Source organism: Gobio gobio (assembly GCF_949357685.1).
Source record: "Gobio gobio genome assembly, chromosome: 18".
Taxonomy (NCBI): domain Eukaryota; kingdom Metazoa; phylum Chordata; class Actinopteri; order Cypriniformes; family Gobionidae; genus Gobio; species Gobio gobio.
Window position 1 is genome coordinate 42,434,662 of NC_137111.1, and position 18,499 is coordinate 42,453,160.

Genomic DNA, 18,499 nt, shown 5'->3' on the forward strand with positions numbered 1-18,499 from the left:
TCTCAGTATTGTACCAAAAGGATACACCGTAGTGTTTCACCAAAGAGCGCAGGGGAAAGGCGTGACAGCTCGCGGGATCGCTGGCGATTTGAGCGCGCTGAAAAATACAGCAGTCCGCTGACTCTCGCAGGACGTCCGGGCTGGTAGTTCGCTATTCCGCTGCAGGCTCGTCAATTCACGGTGAAGGTGGTGTAGTTCGAGTTTATCAGCGAGGACCGTAGATCGTCGCTGAAGGAGATTAATCTGACGTTTTTGACAGTTACAGCGTATTTTATATGCCCCTTTCGCGGGCTCTTGCGCTCAGCTTCGCGGGCTTTGTGCCCATTGGTTCGCTCAGATTACGCTGTTCTGCCATTGGTTCATGCAGTTCCCACTGGCCAGCCAATAGCGTGCGAGATGTCTCGACACTGTTTTGACTGGGCAGTAGCACTGCGTGATTTTACAATTACTTCAGTATATTCGAGAGTAGGAGAACCTACCCATAGCATCTTAAAGACGCAGTACGAACTGACCGTTCGAAAGGGAACTGTAGAGCTCCGGAGGTCACGTGACCCATTCTGGACGCCATTTTGGCAGGCAAGAACAGCCGGCACCAGCATGATTTTCAAGGCAACAGAGTTCACTGCGCACTTTAATTCAAATAGAAATAGACACTTTAATGCAAAACTTAATAGATTAAACATAACAGATCCCTATAATGCCCCAGGGGTGCTTTTCACGTGTATCGATGAAGGAACAGATAGCTTTCCAGTAAGGATACCTGTTGCACCAGCTGTGCGCAAGTTACAGTCTAGCTTTGACGTAAATGGGCACTAAGTTACAACTTATGCACTCCTAAATATTTTTGAAACTTAGTTGAAGCCTGAATAATTATTCATAATTATATATATATTCTTTATATAATTATAAACTAAATATTTACGGAAGCATCCGATCAGGAGTAACATTAACTGATAGAATTGCTGGCAGATTGAACTGCATCAATAAGCTCTTGTTTTACATTACAGACTTCGGGTGCGTCTCAATCAGCTCCCTAGTTCAGTAGCCCATTGCCTTATGTCCTGATCAGTGCCCTGACTACTGAACCAGGGAGCTGATTGAGACGCACCCTTCAATTCTTTACACGTATATGATAATGCTGACATACAGGCCTACATGCGCTTACATTTTAAGAGAGAAAACATGTGAATGGATTAACCTTATATGCGGTTTACACAAACCCGTCCAAAACAGCGCGGCTGTGTGCATCTGTTCCATAGGTCTGTGTTGTGCATGTCAAATAAAATCAGTCATAATCAATAAATGTCATTTCTTATTTTTTTGTTTCAGTATTTATTTATTGATCCTTAATTTAGTTTCAAATAGCCTTTCTTGATGTTATTTATAAATAAAAGCATGTTATTCACGATTAAGTATCGCTTTTAATTTATTTTTATAATTTGTTATATGTGAGGCAAAAGTAGTAAAGAATAAGGAATAAACTGAAATTCACGGCATTTCAACAACTTACTGTGATAAAATGATTTCCCCTTTGCTTTCCCCCGCTTGTTCTGGCATCCTGGCGCACATCAGCTGTCCATCATGTTGAAATCGTAAAGTTTAAACAGTCCGGTTTTAAATTAATTTATAGATACCAATGTAACAGCCGCTCTAGCACCCCCCTGGTTGCCTGTTAGTTTGGTATATGAACATATTTTTTGGAAAAGTGATGTTTTTCTTGACAGCCCAATTTACCTTAACCCACTGAGGTAAAATGGGCCACATTGTTTCAGCTAAAATGGGCCAGCCTCTGTGTCACTCACAAACACACATACATGTGTGAGTGTGTGTGAGTGTGTCTGTGGAAGTGTGTGGGTGAGTGTGTATGTGTGTACACACACACCCACACACTCGCACACCGACACACACACGCACCTACACACATATGTTGGTGCAACAACATTATGAGGACTCCATAGGCGTAATGGTTTTTAAAGGTTTAGTTCACCCAAAAATGAAAATTCTGTCATTAATTACTCACCCTCATGTCGTTCGACACCCGTAAGACCTCCGTTCATATTCGGAACACAAATGAAGATATTTTTGTTGAAAGCTGATGGCTGAGAAAGGCTTCAGATAGGCCCCCATTGGTATTCAGTTCATTTACACTCCCAAGACGCATAAAAGGCACTTAAAACGTCGTTACAAAGTCCATCTCACCACAGTGGCTCTACAATAATTTTACGATGCGACGACAATAGTTTTTGTGCGCAAAAAAAATCTAAATAACACCTTTATCCAACTTGTTCTTGTCTTCGTGTGTGCCTCCACGACGCATGCGCGAGAATATGACGCAGATCCGGCGAAATTGTTTAATGCAGCATTATATATGTATATAGGTGTATTTGGGTTGTTTTAAATGTTTTTAAAAATAATAAAAATATCATAGAGTTGTTTGTGGTGGGGTAAATTAAACGCGATATGCGATGACGTCACAATCGTGTTGCATTGTGGTATATGAAGCTGCCTGAAGTGTACATAGGAAGTAGACTCGCTCCCTCGGTCAAAATCGAGGGAGCAAGGGTCTGTCCATATAAACTTCCCTTGTCCACTTCACGAAGTGGAACACACTTCAAAATGGCGGCGGGGATTCCCCCAAGGGGAAGTGCATAGGGAAGTTAGCAAGTGCGTGTCTAAAACTGGAGTGGAACGCAGCACCGGATCAGTAGTCAGGGCACTGATCAGGACATAAGTCAATGGGCTGACTCCCTGATCAGTGCCCTGACTACTGAACTAGGGAGCTGATTGAGACGCACCCGAAGTATCAGCAGCAGTGATGGTGGCAGATAGCGGCTTTTCTTGCGGTTTGAGTTGTTGTATGTAATGCAAATTAAGCATCTCTAGTTGATTAGTAGAGTTAAATAAGAGGCGATCTGGCACTGGAAAGCGTTTGTGAAATCATGCAGAGCTCGTGACCGCTGTTTTCAGTATCGTTGGCTCATGCACAGACGAGCACTTCAATACGGCATACACTCGACGCAGAAGTATAAATTGGGCTTAACACCCTGAGTGGACAATGAAGATTCAAAGATATGCCAGACAAATGTAATGTTTATTAGTACAATAATAGATCCAGCAAAAGCATTCGTTTATTAAAATTACTTCATCAGAAGCTGTTGCGTTCACAGACAAATTTTTCTGGAGAGATCTTATGAGGTTCAGGTCTGATTTTGCTCAGAGCTAGAATTATTGGGATTTTATATGAATAGTATTCTGGACCAATAAACAGCGTCACACCATCAGCATCACAGAGGCCAGCATCAATTTTAAGGAAGGGAATAGATCTCTCATTTTTAACAACTCTGGGTGTGGCCACAAGATCAACTTCATACATCCTTTGACCTGAGGAGGAAAATCAGACAATTGTCATGTTGGTAACTCAGAGACATAAGAGAGAAAGATCTTTAGGTTAATTATATAACCCCAGCTCTCTGATAACAGAAGTGAGGCATCTCACTATGGGGAATCCTGGAAGCACTCCTGGAAACACCAATTACACCACATCTGTCAGTTGACAGACATTTTTCTCTCAAAAATACAAGCATGTATATACATGTTGCTCACATATTCTGGTAGCCCAGTTTGTGCTGAATACAGTGTAATTACACTTTTGCCATTAATGTGTTTATAAGCAACTGAAAAAGACACAAATGTAATAGCATGTCAAAACTTCTAAAGGGCCCCAAAAGAGCTCAGACTCCAGAGGGTTAAGTGGTGTGACACATCAGCCGATCAGCCTCTCCCAGGCTGATCACGACAGTAATGCTGGAGTCCCGCCTCTCCAATTCATTCTAAGCATATCTCTTCTTCATGCAACTGCAAGGAGGGAAGTGTGGTGAGATGCCTCACTTCTGTTATCAGAGAAATGGTTTTACATAACCTAAAGTTCTCTTTCAAACATTTTTTTGGTATCTCACTATGGGATATAGACAACTAAATAAAAATAGGTTTTACCTATTTAGCCCATGAAACAAATAACTGATTACTCTTCCTTAGTGATTTTGTTTTTCCACATAGTGACGCAACGCACAGACAGGGCACAGACCATGGCTATGGTAAAAATTTCCCCACGTTCTTGAGAAAGGAGGTCCCTGCGCAGTGGGAGAGGCTGATCGGCTGATGTGTCACACCACTTAACCCTCTGGAGTCTGAGCTCTTTTGGGGCCCTTTAGAAGTTTTGACATGCTATTACATTTGTGTCTTTTTCAGTTGCTTATAAACACATTAATGGCAAAAGTGTAATTACACTGTATTCAGCACAAACTGGGCTACCAGAATATGTGAGCAACATGTATATACATGCTTGTATTTTTGAGAGAAAAATGTTTAGGCACGGATTTTGAAAAAAAAAAAAAAAGGCCTCAAAATACACAATAGATATCTGTTCCCAAGACTTTTGACTCCTGTCTGTATTTGTATAGATTTTTTTCTTTAAACTGATGTGAGAATCATTGAGCCTACTCATTCACATAAAACAATACATGCGAGGGTTATAGGGTTAGGGTTAACCCTATATGCGAGGAGGCGTGATATCTAATGAATAATAATGAGATAGCACCTGAGATAACAAAGGACTCGCATTAATGAGCTGCATAATGAATGAGCTTCAGGTAAGCCTATGTGACAGAGAGCAACAGAGCAAAGGAAATATATACTTTTTGTAGTTTATTTTATTTGGAATGTAATCAACAAAGGCCTATTGTATTTTAAAGGATCAGAAGATTTGACTACACTGCAAAAAATGCTCTTCTTATTTGGTATTTGTTCTTGTTTCCAGTCCAAATATTTAAAATTCTTAAATCAAGATTAATTTACTAGATAAGTAAAAATTTCTGGGGGGAAAATCAAAATGAAGTGAGTTTTTGCTTAGTTAGTTAGTTAGTTAGTTAACTTTATTGTCCCCAAGGGGAAATTCTGCTTGGGCACAGTGCAGAGTTGCTTCATAAAGATAGACCAGATAACTTAAAACAATCTATATTCTCTGCCACAACAATTTATGATTTATTAAACTATAATTTATGATTTATAACACCAATTTATTAAAACACAACAATTAGCTAATGAGATTACAACCATGTTTTAACTCCAAACTTACTTTATATCACAAGTCAAATGTTTTAAATAACCTTATGTGATCTCGTTTGGCTTTTGATCAAAAAATCAGACAGAAAATATATTTTACAATATTCTGCATAATTATAAATTAAATTATAAATATAATCTATTATGAAAACACCCAACATGGTATAAATAACACAGATAAGCCATATATTGTCGCGACTGTGTGTTTATTATCTTCAAACCTGTCTGCCTGCATGTTAGAGCGATTTCTGGAAGCTGTTTATGTCAATGTCACATGGTATCTTCTTCATGCGTGCTATATATGGACTACATGTGCACGGAGCGCCCTCAGGCTGCCTGTATGAAGTATGAAGAGTTTTTTATGAATGAGAGCAATCTTTAGAAGGTACCGACGGTTTTCATATTCATAACTCCTGAAACATATTAACAAATTACGGTCACTGTATGTCTTTAAGAATAAAACAGAGGTCAAAAATGGAAGCTTGAGTCTTAGATCTTTTAAATGATGCATAGTTTGTCAAGGTAATTACTTACATCTGACAGTAATTTTGAGCTAATTTAAACAAAGAAAGCTTCCGTGTGCCCTCGTGCACGATGTGTTTGTTTGAGTTGGTGTGTGTGTGTGGGCGTCGCCTCAGTATTTGAATCTCAATAGAGCGCAGGCTTCGTGGGCGTGGTCGCATTAGTGTATAATGAGCCGCTCAGGAAAGACTAACATCGCTCTGCTTTCAAACGGATTACATAAACACAGAATATTTGTTTTTGATTTGGTTTACAATGTTTAAAGCCTGACATTTCAGCGTTTCTTTAGACACATGTCTCATGTTTGTAAGACAAGTATTCACTAAGCTAGAGGTCATTTTCTGAAGACTATCGGAATGAACGTCTTTGACAGAGAGGCTGCAGATCCCGAATCATGTTTGATTTTGATTTTAAGCGTCATGTGGAAAACGTCTTTATTTGACCAGTTGTGAACACGTGTGGCAAACATGCCAAAGAATTTGGCTTAGATAACCTCTGATGATGACATCATCGGAATGTGCACGTCAGAGGCTATAAATAGACATGAGAGAGGTGCGCTCATCAGGTGTTTTTGTCTGAAGAACGTCCTGGACACGCCCTCATCGAGGCAATGAAGCGCAGCATCTTGACTCAAGGACGTGTGAGCCCGGAGTAACACGAACATCCAAACTATAGAATCTAATAAATGTGAGCAGAGAGGACCTACCTGCCACATTACATACTTGCTGCAAGGGGGTGCCTCTTGCTAAAGCCCTAGAGGATGCAGACTCCCTGGTAGAATGAGCCCTCACGCCTAGAGGCAAAGCTTGACCATGCGCTTCATAGGCTAGGACGATAGCATCCCTCACCCAAAATGACAGTCGGCTGTGTGGCGGCCGCCCCCTCGTTTACGGCCCCCATGACAAATGAACAGTTGCTCTGACTTATGCCACTGGTTAGTGCGGTGGACATAAGTCCGAAGAGCACAAACTGGACACAGTAAGTGGAGTTTAAGAGTCTAAGCATGATGGCAAGACTGACAGAGCCTGCAAATCACCAATTTTCTTTAGTAAAGAGATAGCCATAAGGAAAACCATCTTTAGAGTCAGAAGCTTGACCGGTGCTGACTCTAGTGGTTCAAATAGTTTGTTGACTAGCCCCTCAAGGACCGCAGCTAAATCCCATGAGGGAACTTTGATTCTGACAGGAGGCCTCAGTCACCTAGCTCCACGAATGAAGTGGGCAATCAAAGGGTGTTTCCCCACTGAATCCCTGTCAATCAGAGCATGGCAAGCTGAAATGGTGGCCACAAAAACTCTGAGAGTAGCAGGACATGTGCCTGCTGACAGCTTTTCTTGCAAAAACTCCAGCACTGAAACAATCTGGCAGTGGACTGGGTCTGCATGATGTGTTGTAGCCTACACCACCTTTCAAAGACGCGCCATTTAAGGGCATACATTGTTCTGGTGGAAGGAGCCCTAGCATTCAGAATAATCTCAAGCTTTAATAATCTCAAGCTACATCAGCTTGAAATCCAGCATCTCTTAGCCAGTCCCCCTCAGGGGCCAAGCATGAAGATTCCATAGCTCGGGTCGGGATGGAATATCATCCCCTGCGAGATCCCCAGGAGATCTCTCATGTATCACCCAAGGCGAGCTGTCGAGGAGAGATGTTTCGGAGAACCAGACCCTGGTCGGCCAACGAGGCACTATCAGAAAGAGGCATGACCCTTTTTGACGGACCTTGGCCAAGACTCCTGGGAGCAGAGTGACTGGAGGGAACATGTATAGGTGCTTTCTGTGCCATGCTTGGGCCATGGCGTCCAGACCCAGGGTGGCTGGAGGAGTCAGTGAGAAGTTAAGGGGACATTGCGCTGTTTCGTTTGAAGTGAAGAGGTCCACCTCTGCTTCATAATATCTTTCCGAGATATGACTCACCACATCTGGATGGAGCTTCCAATCCCTGTGTGTGACCTCCGTTTGGATAACAGATCTGCTCCCACATTCGTGCTTGCAGGAATGTAAATCGCCTTCAGGGACAGGAGCTGCTGCGCTAGTTTGTTGAAGCAAATTATATAAGCATCTACTGCAATGTTGTCCACCTGCACCAGGACATGGTAGCCACTAAACTGCTAGAGGAAGAATTTCAGAGCCAGAAATACAGTGCCAATTGAGATGACAGCCTCTCCAGACCCCTTGGGCTGGATGGCCATCTAAGACCGCTCCCCAGCCTGACGGGGAAGTGTCTGTTGTTAGCATCCTGCGACAACAACATGCACTTAAAGTGGTACCCAAGGTGAGGAACGGACAAGGCAGAGTGGAAGAGCCAGATATTGGTAAGCTTTGACCCCAAAAGCAAACCTCAGGAACTTCCTGTGTTGTGGCAGAATTTCTATATGAAAATATGCATCCTCGAGGTCAGTTGTGACAAACCAATCTGTGTGTTAAATTAGAGACAATCATTTTGACTGTCACGATTTTGAACTTGAATGTTCTGAGAGAATGTTTCAGAACGCAGAGGTCTAGAATTGGACGCAACCCCCTTTTTTTAGGAACCAGATAATAGCGGCTGTAATACCCTGACTATCTGACTGGGAGGGGAACATGTTCTATGGCCCCTTTGTTTGCAGTTCTTTAATCAGCAAGTGCGCCTGTTTCGGTTTCACGGTGGTGGAGACCACGGCGTTGAAGCGGAGGACGGTGCGCAAACTGTTGCCTTTTCCTAAGGTTATCAAAACCCAAGGAGATATGTATGGAAGTAGTTTCCACGCTGCCACCTTCTCCGAAAGGGGCACCAATTTCGACACAATGTCTAGTGAAGCAACGTCTTGATGGGGGAATGTAAAATATCCCATGTCCTGAGACACATCAGGGAGCAAACGAATATTTAACATTTCTCTGGAAACCGCTGCCCCCCGAAACACCGGATGCAGCCCCAGGGCTTTTTTTTGAGCAGGTCAGCTTGGTGCGCCTGCTATAGTGTGCAGGGCAGCACCAGCATGAACCGATGACTGAAACGGCTTCCCTACCACTGCTTGGTGCAGCTCTGCACTGCTTGGTGGGGAGTGCAGACTTTTTACACCCTTACACCCACGATAGTTGAATAGGTCGATGTTGAGGGCACAAAGACACGTGAAGAAGGGGAAAGACAGTAGCTGAGGCCCCTCCCCCTGGCCACGGACAGAAATCTGCTCTAACTTCGAGCGTTTGCTCTTTCTCCTGTGGCCAGTCTAGCTGTAATCTGGCTACTGCATGTGCCAGTAGTAGCCAGTGACCATCTCGAGTAACTCCTGATGTGCTTTATCCTCACGGGAGGAGTACTCTGAGGTGGCGTTCTCAAAGTCCATCTCCAGATGGCTATTTTGCCATTTAATTCCTCAGAATGTAGTCAAGAACAGCCAGACACGATATAAATATAAGCATCTAACTTTAAAATCAGATGAGTAATAAATAATTTCTTCAACCAGACAAGTAAAAACAGTCTGGATGAAAGGCTGAATATAGTTATTTTCATATTAGAGCAGTTTCAACAAAGAATCATAAAATCATAACTTGCAAACACACACAATCGTTTGCACGTGATCATAGGAACAAGAGAGAAAAGGGAATCTCCCGTCTGCTCAGTTCCCTCGCATTGTATAAATACATAGCGTAATCTGTGCATTGTTTCGGCAGACATGAGATCCGGGCCACTAGATTCTTTATTGAGAGGAGAACCCACGTCCTAAGCCCGCTCCGAAGAAGCTGTCTTTAGCAGTGGACGAGAGGATGACCTGATCCGCAGAGAGAATGAGAGAAAGGGAAAGACCTGTCTCCCTTTCCTCAGCCAGATCGACTCGCGAGCATTTTGGGTGCTCGAGGCCCTGCCCTTTTTCAAAATTAATCAAAAGTGCCCCTCTCAGACAAATATCAATGATAATATTGTGGTCGATAAAACAAAATAAATTTGATTTATAATAACATGACAATGTGTACAATAGTAACAAACGGCTCAAAAGTTGGAAAATTTCTGTTATTTTTACATATCAGTCGGTCTGAGGCGTTGCCATAATGGGTTGCGTGCGTTTTGATTGACTGGCTGATTTTCCACAGTCTGTTTAGAAACGGCTCTCGAGCCATATATGTTTCTTTCAGAGAGCTTCTGTCTGTGGCTTTACAGGGAAAAAAAATAAACCAAAAAATTTTTTTCCAATCAATAATCAAAGCTAATGTGTCGATTTAATAAAAAAACTATATATTATATATTTTAAAATACTTAATAATTCATCAATGCCCGTTTGTCATAATGTATAATACACCAACCAATCGTGATCTGGCAAAACAAGTGAACTTCTAATTCATAAATCGGTTGAAAATTGCATGGACAGACAGACAGACAAACTAACGTTTGTGGAATGATTTCCTGCGGTTTGTCTCATTTTATAAATCAAATTGCATCGCTGACAAAATGGATGCTAACTGACAACAAACAAAGCACTGCATAAAACCATGCAGCACCAAAAGTCACATTAATGGTAAGTAGTGTTAAATTCACTTGTGATACACCGTTTACTATTTGATGAAACTATCAAAGTTAATGAAGCCCAAGTGCCACCGGCACCTACAGGCCTATTATGTGAAGTCTAGGCTGGCGAAATGGTGACATGAAAGGACATTTTTGATAATTACGCAGCATTATGAAAGAAGTCTCTTATGCTCATCAAGCCTGCATTTATTTGACCAAAAACAGCAATATTGTGAAATATTATTAAAATAATGGTTTTCTATTTTAATATACTTTAAAATATTATTTATTAATGTGATCAAAGCTGAATTTATCATCATTACTCCAGTCTTCAATGTCACAAGATCCTTCAGAAATCATTCTAATATGACGATTTAATGTCAATTTTGGAAACAGTTGTGCTGCTTAATATATTTTATAACCTGCTGTGATACTCTTTTCAAGATTCTTTGATTAATAAAAAGGTAAAAAGAACAATGTAATAATATTTCACAATATTAGGCTACTGCTTTTTTCTGTATTTTTGATTAAATAAATGCAGGCTTGATGAGCAAGAGACTTCTTGCAAAAACATAAAATAGTATATATATATATATATATATATATATATATATATATATATATATATATATATATATATATATATATATATATATATATATATATATATATATATATATATATATATATATATATATATATATATATATATATATATATATATATATATAATTACATATTGCCCCTTTTTTTGTACATTTGAGCCCCTGCCCCTGAAGAACTCTCTGCACGTCCCTGCTCTTCTGACTGCTGTAATCAATCTGTCTAAATGTTTCCCTCTTTTAAAAAGTTAATTTTTTTTTTATATATATATAGGACCAAATTAATACAAAATTTATATTTGCTGTTGTCTCCCATTGCCACTATAAAAGTTTGCCCAACTATGACAACTTCTGCTTCTGAGAACCCCAAAAAATATGAAAATGGTTCATTAGGAGATGACAAGAGGAAGCATGAACAGGAACTAGAAACAAACTAAAAGTCCATATAGGCCATCCTGTTCTGTCACGACCACAAAGACCTTCAAATTCTCTGCGTTCCCTGCCTATATTGTCAGGTTGTGTTTCAGGTGACCCGAGTTCGAGTCCCGGCTTGTGGACCTTTCCCAATCCAGTCAGCCAGAATCCACATGTTCCCCTCTTTTGACTGCACCCCGATGATTCCCTGTGCCTCAGCTGTCCCCTACTTTGCCACCTCCACGTCATGTTCTGCCTGTCTTTGCTGTTGTTTTAAGACTTTTCGTTTGTTTCCTGTACCTTGTTAGTCCTTGTTACACCTTGTTGATTGTTTCCAGGTGTGTCTTGTTAGACTATTACCCTTTGTGTATATAGAGGGTAGGGCTATTCCGATGGCGTCACATCGGCACTGAGCGGCAGCATTCGTTTTCAGCGCGAATGCCATGAAACACATCTAAACGTGAAAGAGCTTTGAGATTGTATATTACATTTGATAAAAAATCTCAGATTTATTTTTACAGACTGCCGAAAGCTACAGAAAAGAGAAGCAAATGGATTGCTGCAATTCACAGAAACAACTGGACTCCAGGCAGCAAAATATGGATTTGCATTTTACGTGGATTAAACGTGGATTATCATTTTGTCAAAATGCTGAATTTTGGGATAAAATCATTCCCTATACAGTATATTGTATTGTTATATACATAATTGGATGTTTTTAAATAAACACTGACAAAAAACTATACAAGTTCTAGGGCTGGACGATATGATATACATAACATTGATATAAGTGATCACCCGGATTTAGACCAACCTATATTTTATTTATATAAAGCATGCAGGCAAATTTGCTTTATGTATTGCTTTATGTATTTTATGAAATCAGTCATTTATAAATGTTAGGAAACACGATTCCTGGCTGTATGTCAATATCCATGGATCACAGGATCTTTGGTAAATTGTAAGGAACACTATATCGAGTCCTACCTTTAGTTTAAACTGATAATCATTAGTTTTACTCCAGTCATGCAACAGCTCTTCTGCAACTCAGTCCAGCTAAAGGGGCGGGTTCCGGCGGGAAAGTGACGTCAATGCATACCCTATATAAGCCATTGTGTTTCCCATGTTCATTGTCTGGTCTTGTCCATTTCATAATTGTTTAGAGGTACTCAGTTTTCATGGTTTCTTTGTATCCTGATTACTGTAGTTTTATTATTTGATTAATATACACAGTAAAGATCTAGTTAGGAATCACTCTAGGAAGGACGTTAAATTTAAATGCTTATTAGTATTACATCCTTCGCTCATCTTGTCTTCATGACATCTACTGTATGTACTGTATATATAAATGCTGATGAATGATCTGATGAAAATCACATAACATTCCTACCTTGTATAACGTGTACAGTGTGCTGTTCTGGACACGAAAATGCTGCATCCACAGGGCCGTCGATGCCTAGTTCTTCCTTCAGAGGTTTAGGGTAGCCCTTCATGAGAGTATAATGGGCTTCTGACTTGTAGATATAGACTTGACCACCCTATTTGTGCAAAAAAAAAAAAAAAAAAAATGTCACCATGCTGAACACTGTCTCTTTGAAATTGTAAAAATGAGAGAAAAGACTGAAATGTAAGGCTAAAATAATAGCAATGGAAATCTATTTAATCCTTAGATTCTTTTACGTATTGATTTTACCTTGATGATGTACATATAATCTCTATAAGAAAAAACAGCATCCACTCCACCAGATATTTCCTTCCATAACCTTGAAATAGGGAAATGGTGACTGCCATCTCGGTGTGTGTCCAAACGCAAGTACGTTGCATCTGTAAGTATAGTGTAGTTGAAGTTGTAAAGTGTACGTTTTTGTATATTAATAAGATAAAACATATATTGCAATGAAGCTGTATTTAATAAAAGCCGAATTACTATGGAAAGCATATGATCTCCCTTTATCATCTGTAGTGACGGCATTCAGCTTGACCTCACTGCAGCGTAGTCTTGCACCACCTCCATGACCTAAGAAGCATTTTCAACTAAACATTGAGTCAAAAATTCAAGATACATTTTATTTTTAAAAGCAGAACATGTAATAGAGATATACTTCATGAGTAATGGGGAAGCTCAAAATGGACATGAAGTGACTCACTAAATCCTTCACCGCACGTCATGAAATATTTTCGAGCATCCTTAGGATATGTTCCAGTCACCTCCCCAGAAACAGGATGGAATCTAGTGAAGTTGTAATCATGGAAACAGTAATAGTGCTCTAGCCAGCGAAAGGCAGATGTGCAGTTTGGCAAGTGTGTCCACATCTTCTTTTTAACCGTCTTTGTCGTGATGTCAAAGCTGAAAGTTTCGTTTCCTGAAGATGTTTGTTGTGTATATTAATGTGCAAATCACACTATATAGTATATAAGCAAAGTAACAAATTCTGAGCACACAATGCTATGGTATACCCATAATAGGTGAATACTAAGTATATAATAGATTTATAAAGTCACTCAATCTTTAAATAACTAAATAAAATTGTCATTATTGATGTGAACGTATAGAGCATATATGAATTAATAACCTTTGAAGAACAGCACTGAATCAGTGATGCACTCTCCTTTGGGACACTCAACAGCAGCATCTAAGTGGCTGGGGATACCAGGAAACTCCTGCTGTATCTTCATAGGGTAGCCATTCGCAATGGTGTAGTTGTAAAAGCTAAAGACTTCGTCATCCTTAATAGAAAATCGAAATTACTCATCAGCATTGAACTGCATGTATATGGTTGTTATATTATAGACTGTAGGCTTGGGTTTTCACAGTGTGAACACAGTGTTCTTATTTGTGCAAAGAACATTTTAAGTTGATTTCAAACTACTAGATGTAACTCATAAAAAGCACCAGAAAAATGTAGATGTGGTCATGAACCCTGGCATCTTCTTGATGCATGCGGAAGGCTGCATCCACATGACGATGATTGCCACCCAGTTCTTTGAATATGCTGTTTGAGAGCATAGCTGATCCAGAGAAACCTTTCCATAAATGGTCACCTGAATATATATATATATATATATATATCAATATATTAAAAAAAAAAAAATCTGAATCAAGAATGCCACAAAAAAAAAAACAGATTCAAGAATGCAAAAAAAAAAACCAAAGATATTAACTTTAACTTGACCTAACATGGCCAAGTAAGGACATTTCTAAAATATGGTGATGAATAATAAAAGATGAATTATCAAAGTAGACCTTTAAAAAAAAAAAAGTTTCCTTTTTCATCAGGAGTGATGGCATCAAACTCAATGCCTGTACACCGGTCAGGTTTGGCATCATGGTGGTCCTCCCCTTTAGGATCTCTCTCAGGGGCATCTATGATTATATGATTACATGAATTTATCATTAATGACATCTAGAGCATACAGTAGATAAAGAGAAAGTATACTGCCACTATGCATCCAGTTTATTGTCAAACATAACACATTTAACCCTTAACATAGCATCAGCATAATGATATGTTGATAGTAAATGCCTCCAGTGTAGTGCAAAGAATTTAGAAATTTTACAAAACATCACCTATGTCAGAAAATCTGAAAAACTGTAGTGATAGATTTTCATGCTTACCTTTTATCATGGCATCATGGTGGCTGAAATAAAGAAAACTATTTCAATGCTTTAAGCCTATAAGCGAAAAACTATAGGTTATATACCATATTACCCATAAAACAAACTGAAGTTAAATTAAATAGGCAAGGACAATATTACATGCTTTTAGCAAATTGCTGCATGTGAATCAAATATCAAGTTATTTGTACACTGGGCTGTGGAAGGCAGCAACATAAAAAAAGCTGATGTGGACTTTAATCAGTCTGTTTCTGTGTTATTGATTGTTCTTTGTAGTGTTCTGCAACAACACAAACAATGATAGCCTAAATTTAAACTTACAAGCAAATGGAAATATGCTGGTCAAATATGAACTAAAATTGTTTTTCATAATCACATTTATTCCGCAGAAAGCTAAGTATATGCAAGTGTTTTACTGTATGTACGAGCATGGATTACATGTTTTCCAAAGGATTTAAATCATGCATATAAAAGTTTTGCGAAAGATATAAAACCCTAAGGCTACAGTTCAAGAGTGCTGTGACTAAACTAATACTTATTTGTTCCAATGCATTTGAGGATTTTTTAGAAAACTAAAAGCTGTTTTGGATCTATTTGCAGTCATTTCTTGATAGAATGTGATACTCACGCTGGAGCCGCATTGCTCAGAGCTAGAGCCAAGCATACACACAAGGAACGAAACCCCACTGTCATAATGAGCTGTTCACTTGATCCAGGTTAGTTGAAAAGGTACTGAAGTCAAAGGTACTGAAGCAGGGACTGCACCGGGCTTTTATAGTGGTGCTCTCAGTGGGTGGATGCAATGAATTTTGGAGTGTGAGCTGTAATCCATTGGTAAACATGACCAAATTTACCGACAGAGCTGGCCAGAACAGGGGAGAAGATTCCATTATTGCAAAACCCCCATTTTAGATAATCAATCATTAACCCTATTTAGTAATAAAATAAATACAAACATGGCATGTGTCCCCCAAGACCAAGTAGCTTAAGTGCAGTCTTTGCACTAGCAGCCCAAAATTATTATCCTGTATAATTTGAAAATAAAGCTTTTGAATTAGACTGCAGGTGAAAAATAGCCTTTTGGCTAACTCTGGCATTTTGACAGAAATGTTCATTAATATGCACTGTCCCTGTAAATAAAAAAAAATTTAAACAAAGAAAGAAACTTGACCCTTATCTGACAACAGATAGTCCTTTGGGAACCTCTGTCCCATATAAACATTTTGGATTAAAAAAACAAAAACAAATACATAACAAACACACACACTAGATAAGGATTATGAAACACTAATATGTTGTTCAGAACACTGTGTAAAACTGAAGTCAGCATGAGGACTGACTAAGTGTCTTACATAATATAAAGAATTATAACACCAATTGAAGATTAAAAACAATGGTTTTGAATTTTGTGTCTAGTTTATTTAAACCTAAAAGATAAATGCACTAAGCACAGGCAAATCAAGAAAAATACAAGAAATTAAAACTTAAAGGTATAGGGTAGGTAAGATTTGGTTAAAAAACTTTTTTTCAAATTTGTTTAAACTTTATATATCAATACATAATTAAAATGTAAGTACTCTGAAAAAGAAAGTATAAAAATTGAGTGTCTGTAGACCTCTCACGACTGTTTTAAAGACAGCTCATTATTTCCATTCACTCCACCTTCTCCCTTCTGGGCTCTTTCCAAAGCCACGCCCCCAAAACACATGAACGTGTTAGCCGACTGCTCAGCTGAAAGAAGCATTATTTACCTGAGACGAGCGGAGAAGAAGTGCATGTAGTGACATCATGTCATAATCACATGTAATAAAAAATCTAACTTTATCATAGGTATCAACATAGGTAGAGAATATAAAAACAAACCAAGGGCCGAAATAAACGTGCAGGTAAAGTTCCCGGTGAACATGGTAAAAGAGTTTAGACAGAGGGTAGTAGCTAAAGCTATCTTAGTTCTAAAAAAAGTTCCTGGATGCAGTGTACTAGCTTTTACGCATTTTGTTATCTAAAGTTACATTTTGCGAAATTCAACACGACAGCGATCAACTTGAGCTAAGCATATTGAGTATGTATCATCTCTACTAATGGCTCGCTAAGTGTATAACATTGTAACTTTATGCTAAGTAATGTTATGTTAGCTATATTAGGCAGCTACGTGTGCTAGTGATACATGCTTCATGAAAACATAAACCAAAAAAATTTATAATCAAAATGAAAGATTACCTGTCCAGCAGAAATACAGCCTCTTGAACTCCTCAAATCAAACGGGTGCCCCAGGGTTGCCAGGTTTTCACAACAAAACCCACCCAATTGCTACTCAAAACTAGCCCAAAATAAGCCCAATCGTGTTTCTCCGGTAAAAATCGCATTTGGGGGGTAAAATATGTGTCTTTTTGGTAGGGCTGCCTGCTAAAATTCGCAAATCCCGGGGCGAAATATCACATAATTGCAGCCGGAGCTATTTCTCTCTGTTCATGTCTATGGCGAGTCACGCAGGGACTGTGCTCCTCTGCCGCGGTTCCTACCAGACCGGTCTGAAATAGTCCCAATATAAACACTTATTATAAGTGCACCATAATGATTCAGGGTAAGACAAAAACATGGTTTGGAAAATGGATTCATGATGTACATTCTCATTATATAATTTTTGTAAATCTTGAACACAAAAAAAGTTACGGACAGCAGCTTTAAAATAGTCAAACGTACCTTTGTTAGAAAAATGTTTTTACTAAATTTAAAAATCAAACAAATAGATCTAAATCTAGAAACCCATACCTTTTTCAAACTAAAATGAAAACATAACAAAAACAGAGATTATAGAGATAAAACAACAATAACATTGTCATTTAAAACAAATTGGATTAAAATATTTTAAATGATCAAATATCCTTACATCAGATCTATACTTGTAAGGACTCGTCACTCGAAGTGGGATCCATGTGCAAACTTTATTGATAATCGAAGTTGTACAGGCAAGGGTCAAGCACCAGCAAACGGAGAGCATACAAATACAGTTCGGTAAACAGGCAAAGGGTCAGGGCAGGCAGATAACGATCACAGGTTCAGAGAGAGCAAAGGGTCAGAAAGGCAGGCAGCGATGGGTCGTAGACGATAAACACAGAGAAGTCACAACAGGCAGGCAATGAACAGGATAAATACGCTCAGAGTTGTACACCGTGGCAATACAAAACTTTGCAGTGTTCACAGGGAAAAAGTCAGCTCAAATAGACCAGGGGATTGGCTACAGCTGAAGCGGTGATCAGAGCCAGGTACGGGGCTGATGGGAAATGTAGTGTGGGAAACAGACAGTCAATACTCGGGTGATGGAGCCCTCTGGCAGTCAGAGGAGGGAATCACGGAGCTCGACACGGTGACAGACGTTACGTTAACCTCGAGTGTCTTGAAGAAAGCAGCCCAGACTTGTGAAGTGAACTGGGGGCCTCGGTTGGAAACTATATCCTCAAATAACCCGTAGAAACGGAAGACCAGATTGCAGAGGTGTTCGGCTGTCTGTAGGGCAGTGGGGAGCTGGGGTAGAGGTATGAGGCGGCAGGCCTTAGAAAACCGGTCTACGACGGTAAGGATGGTGGTGTGGCCATTGGAAACTGGTAGGTCGGTAATGAAGTCGACAGCAATGTGCGACCAAGGACGTTGTGGAATGGGGAGAGGTTGGAGTAGGCCTGCTGGCAGTTGCCGTGGAGTCTTTTGTGTATTGCAAGTGTGGCATCTGTGGACGAACATGGTG

General features: G+C 39.5%; 1 protein-coding gene across 2 annotated transcripts; it reads right to left on the minus strand.

Moving 5' to 3' along the window:
• Positions 1-1,332: 1,332 nt before the first annotated feature.
• Positions 1,333-17,913, minus strand: hpxb (hemopexin b). 2 transcript variants are annotated; one of them, XM_079843318.1, is made up of 11 exons: positions 17,648-17,913; positions 15,386-15,619; positions 14,758-14,780; positions 14,386-14,505; positions 14,035-14,183; positions 13,715-13,868; positions 13,289-13,504; positions 13,069-13,158; positions 12,835-12,965; positions 12,532-12,679; positions 1,333-3,381 (listed from the first exon to the last, which is right to left on the minus strand). In XM_079843318.1, exons 2-11 carry the CDS (start codon positions 15,448-15,450, stop codon positions 3,146-3,148), a joined length of 1,332 nt encoding a protein of 443 aa, XP_079699444.1. In that variant the 5' UTR covers positions 15,451-15,619; positions 17,648-17,913; the 3' UTR covers positions 1,333-3,145. The 2 variants fall into 2 exon arrangements, 1 of the variants encoding a protein (XP_079699444.1); XR_013818470.1 differs by lacking the exons at positions 1,333-3,381; positions 17,648-17,913 and adding an exon at positions 10,990-11,029 and having other exon boundaries at positions 11,077-12,679; positions 15,386-15,503.
• Between the last annotated feature and the right edge of the window lie 586 nt (positions 17,914-18,499).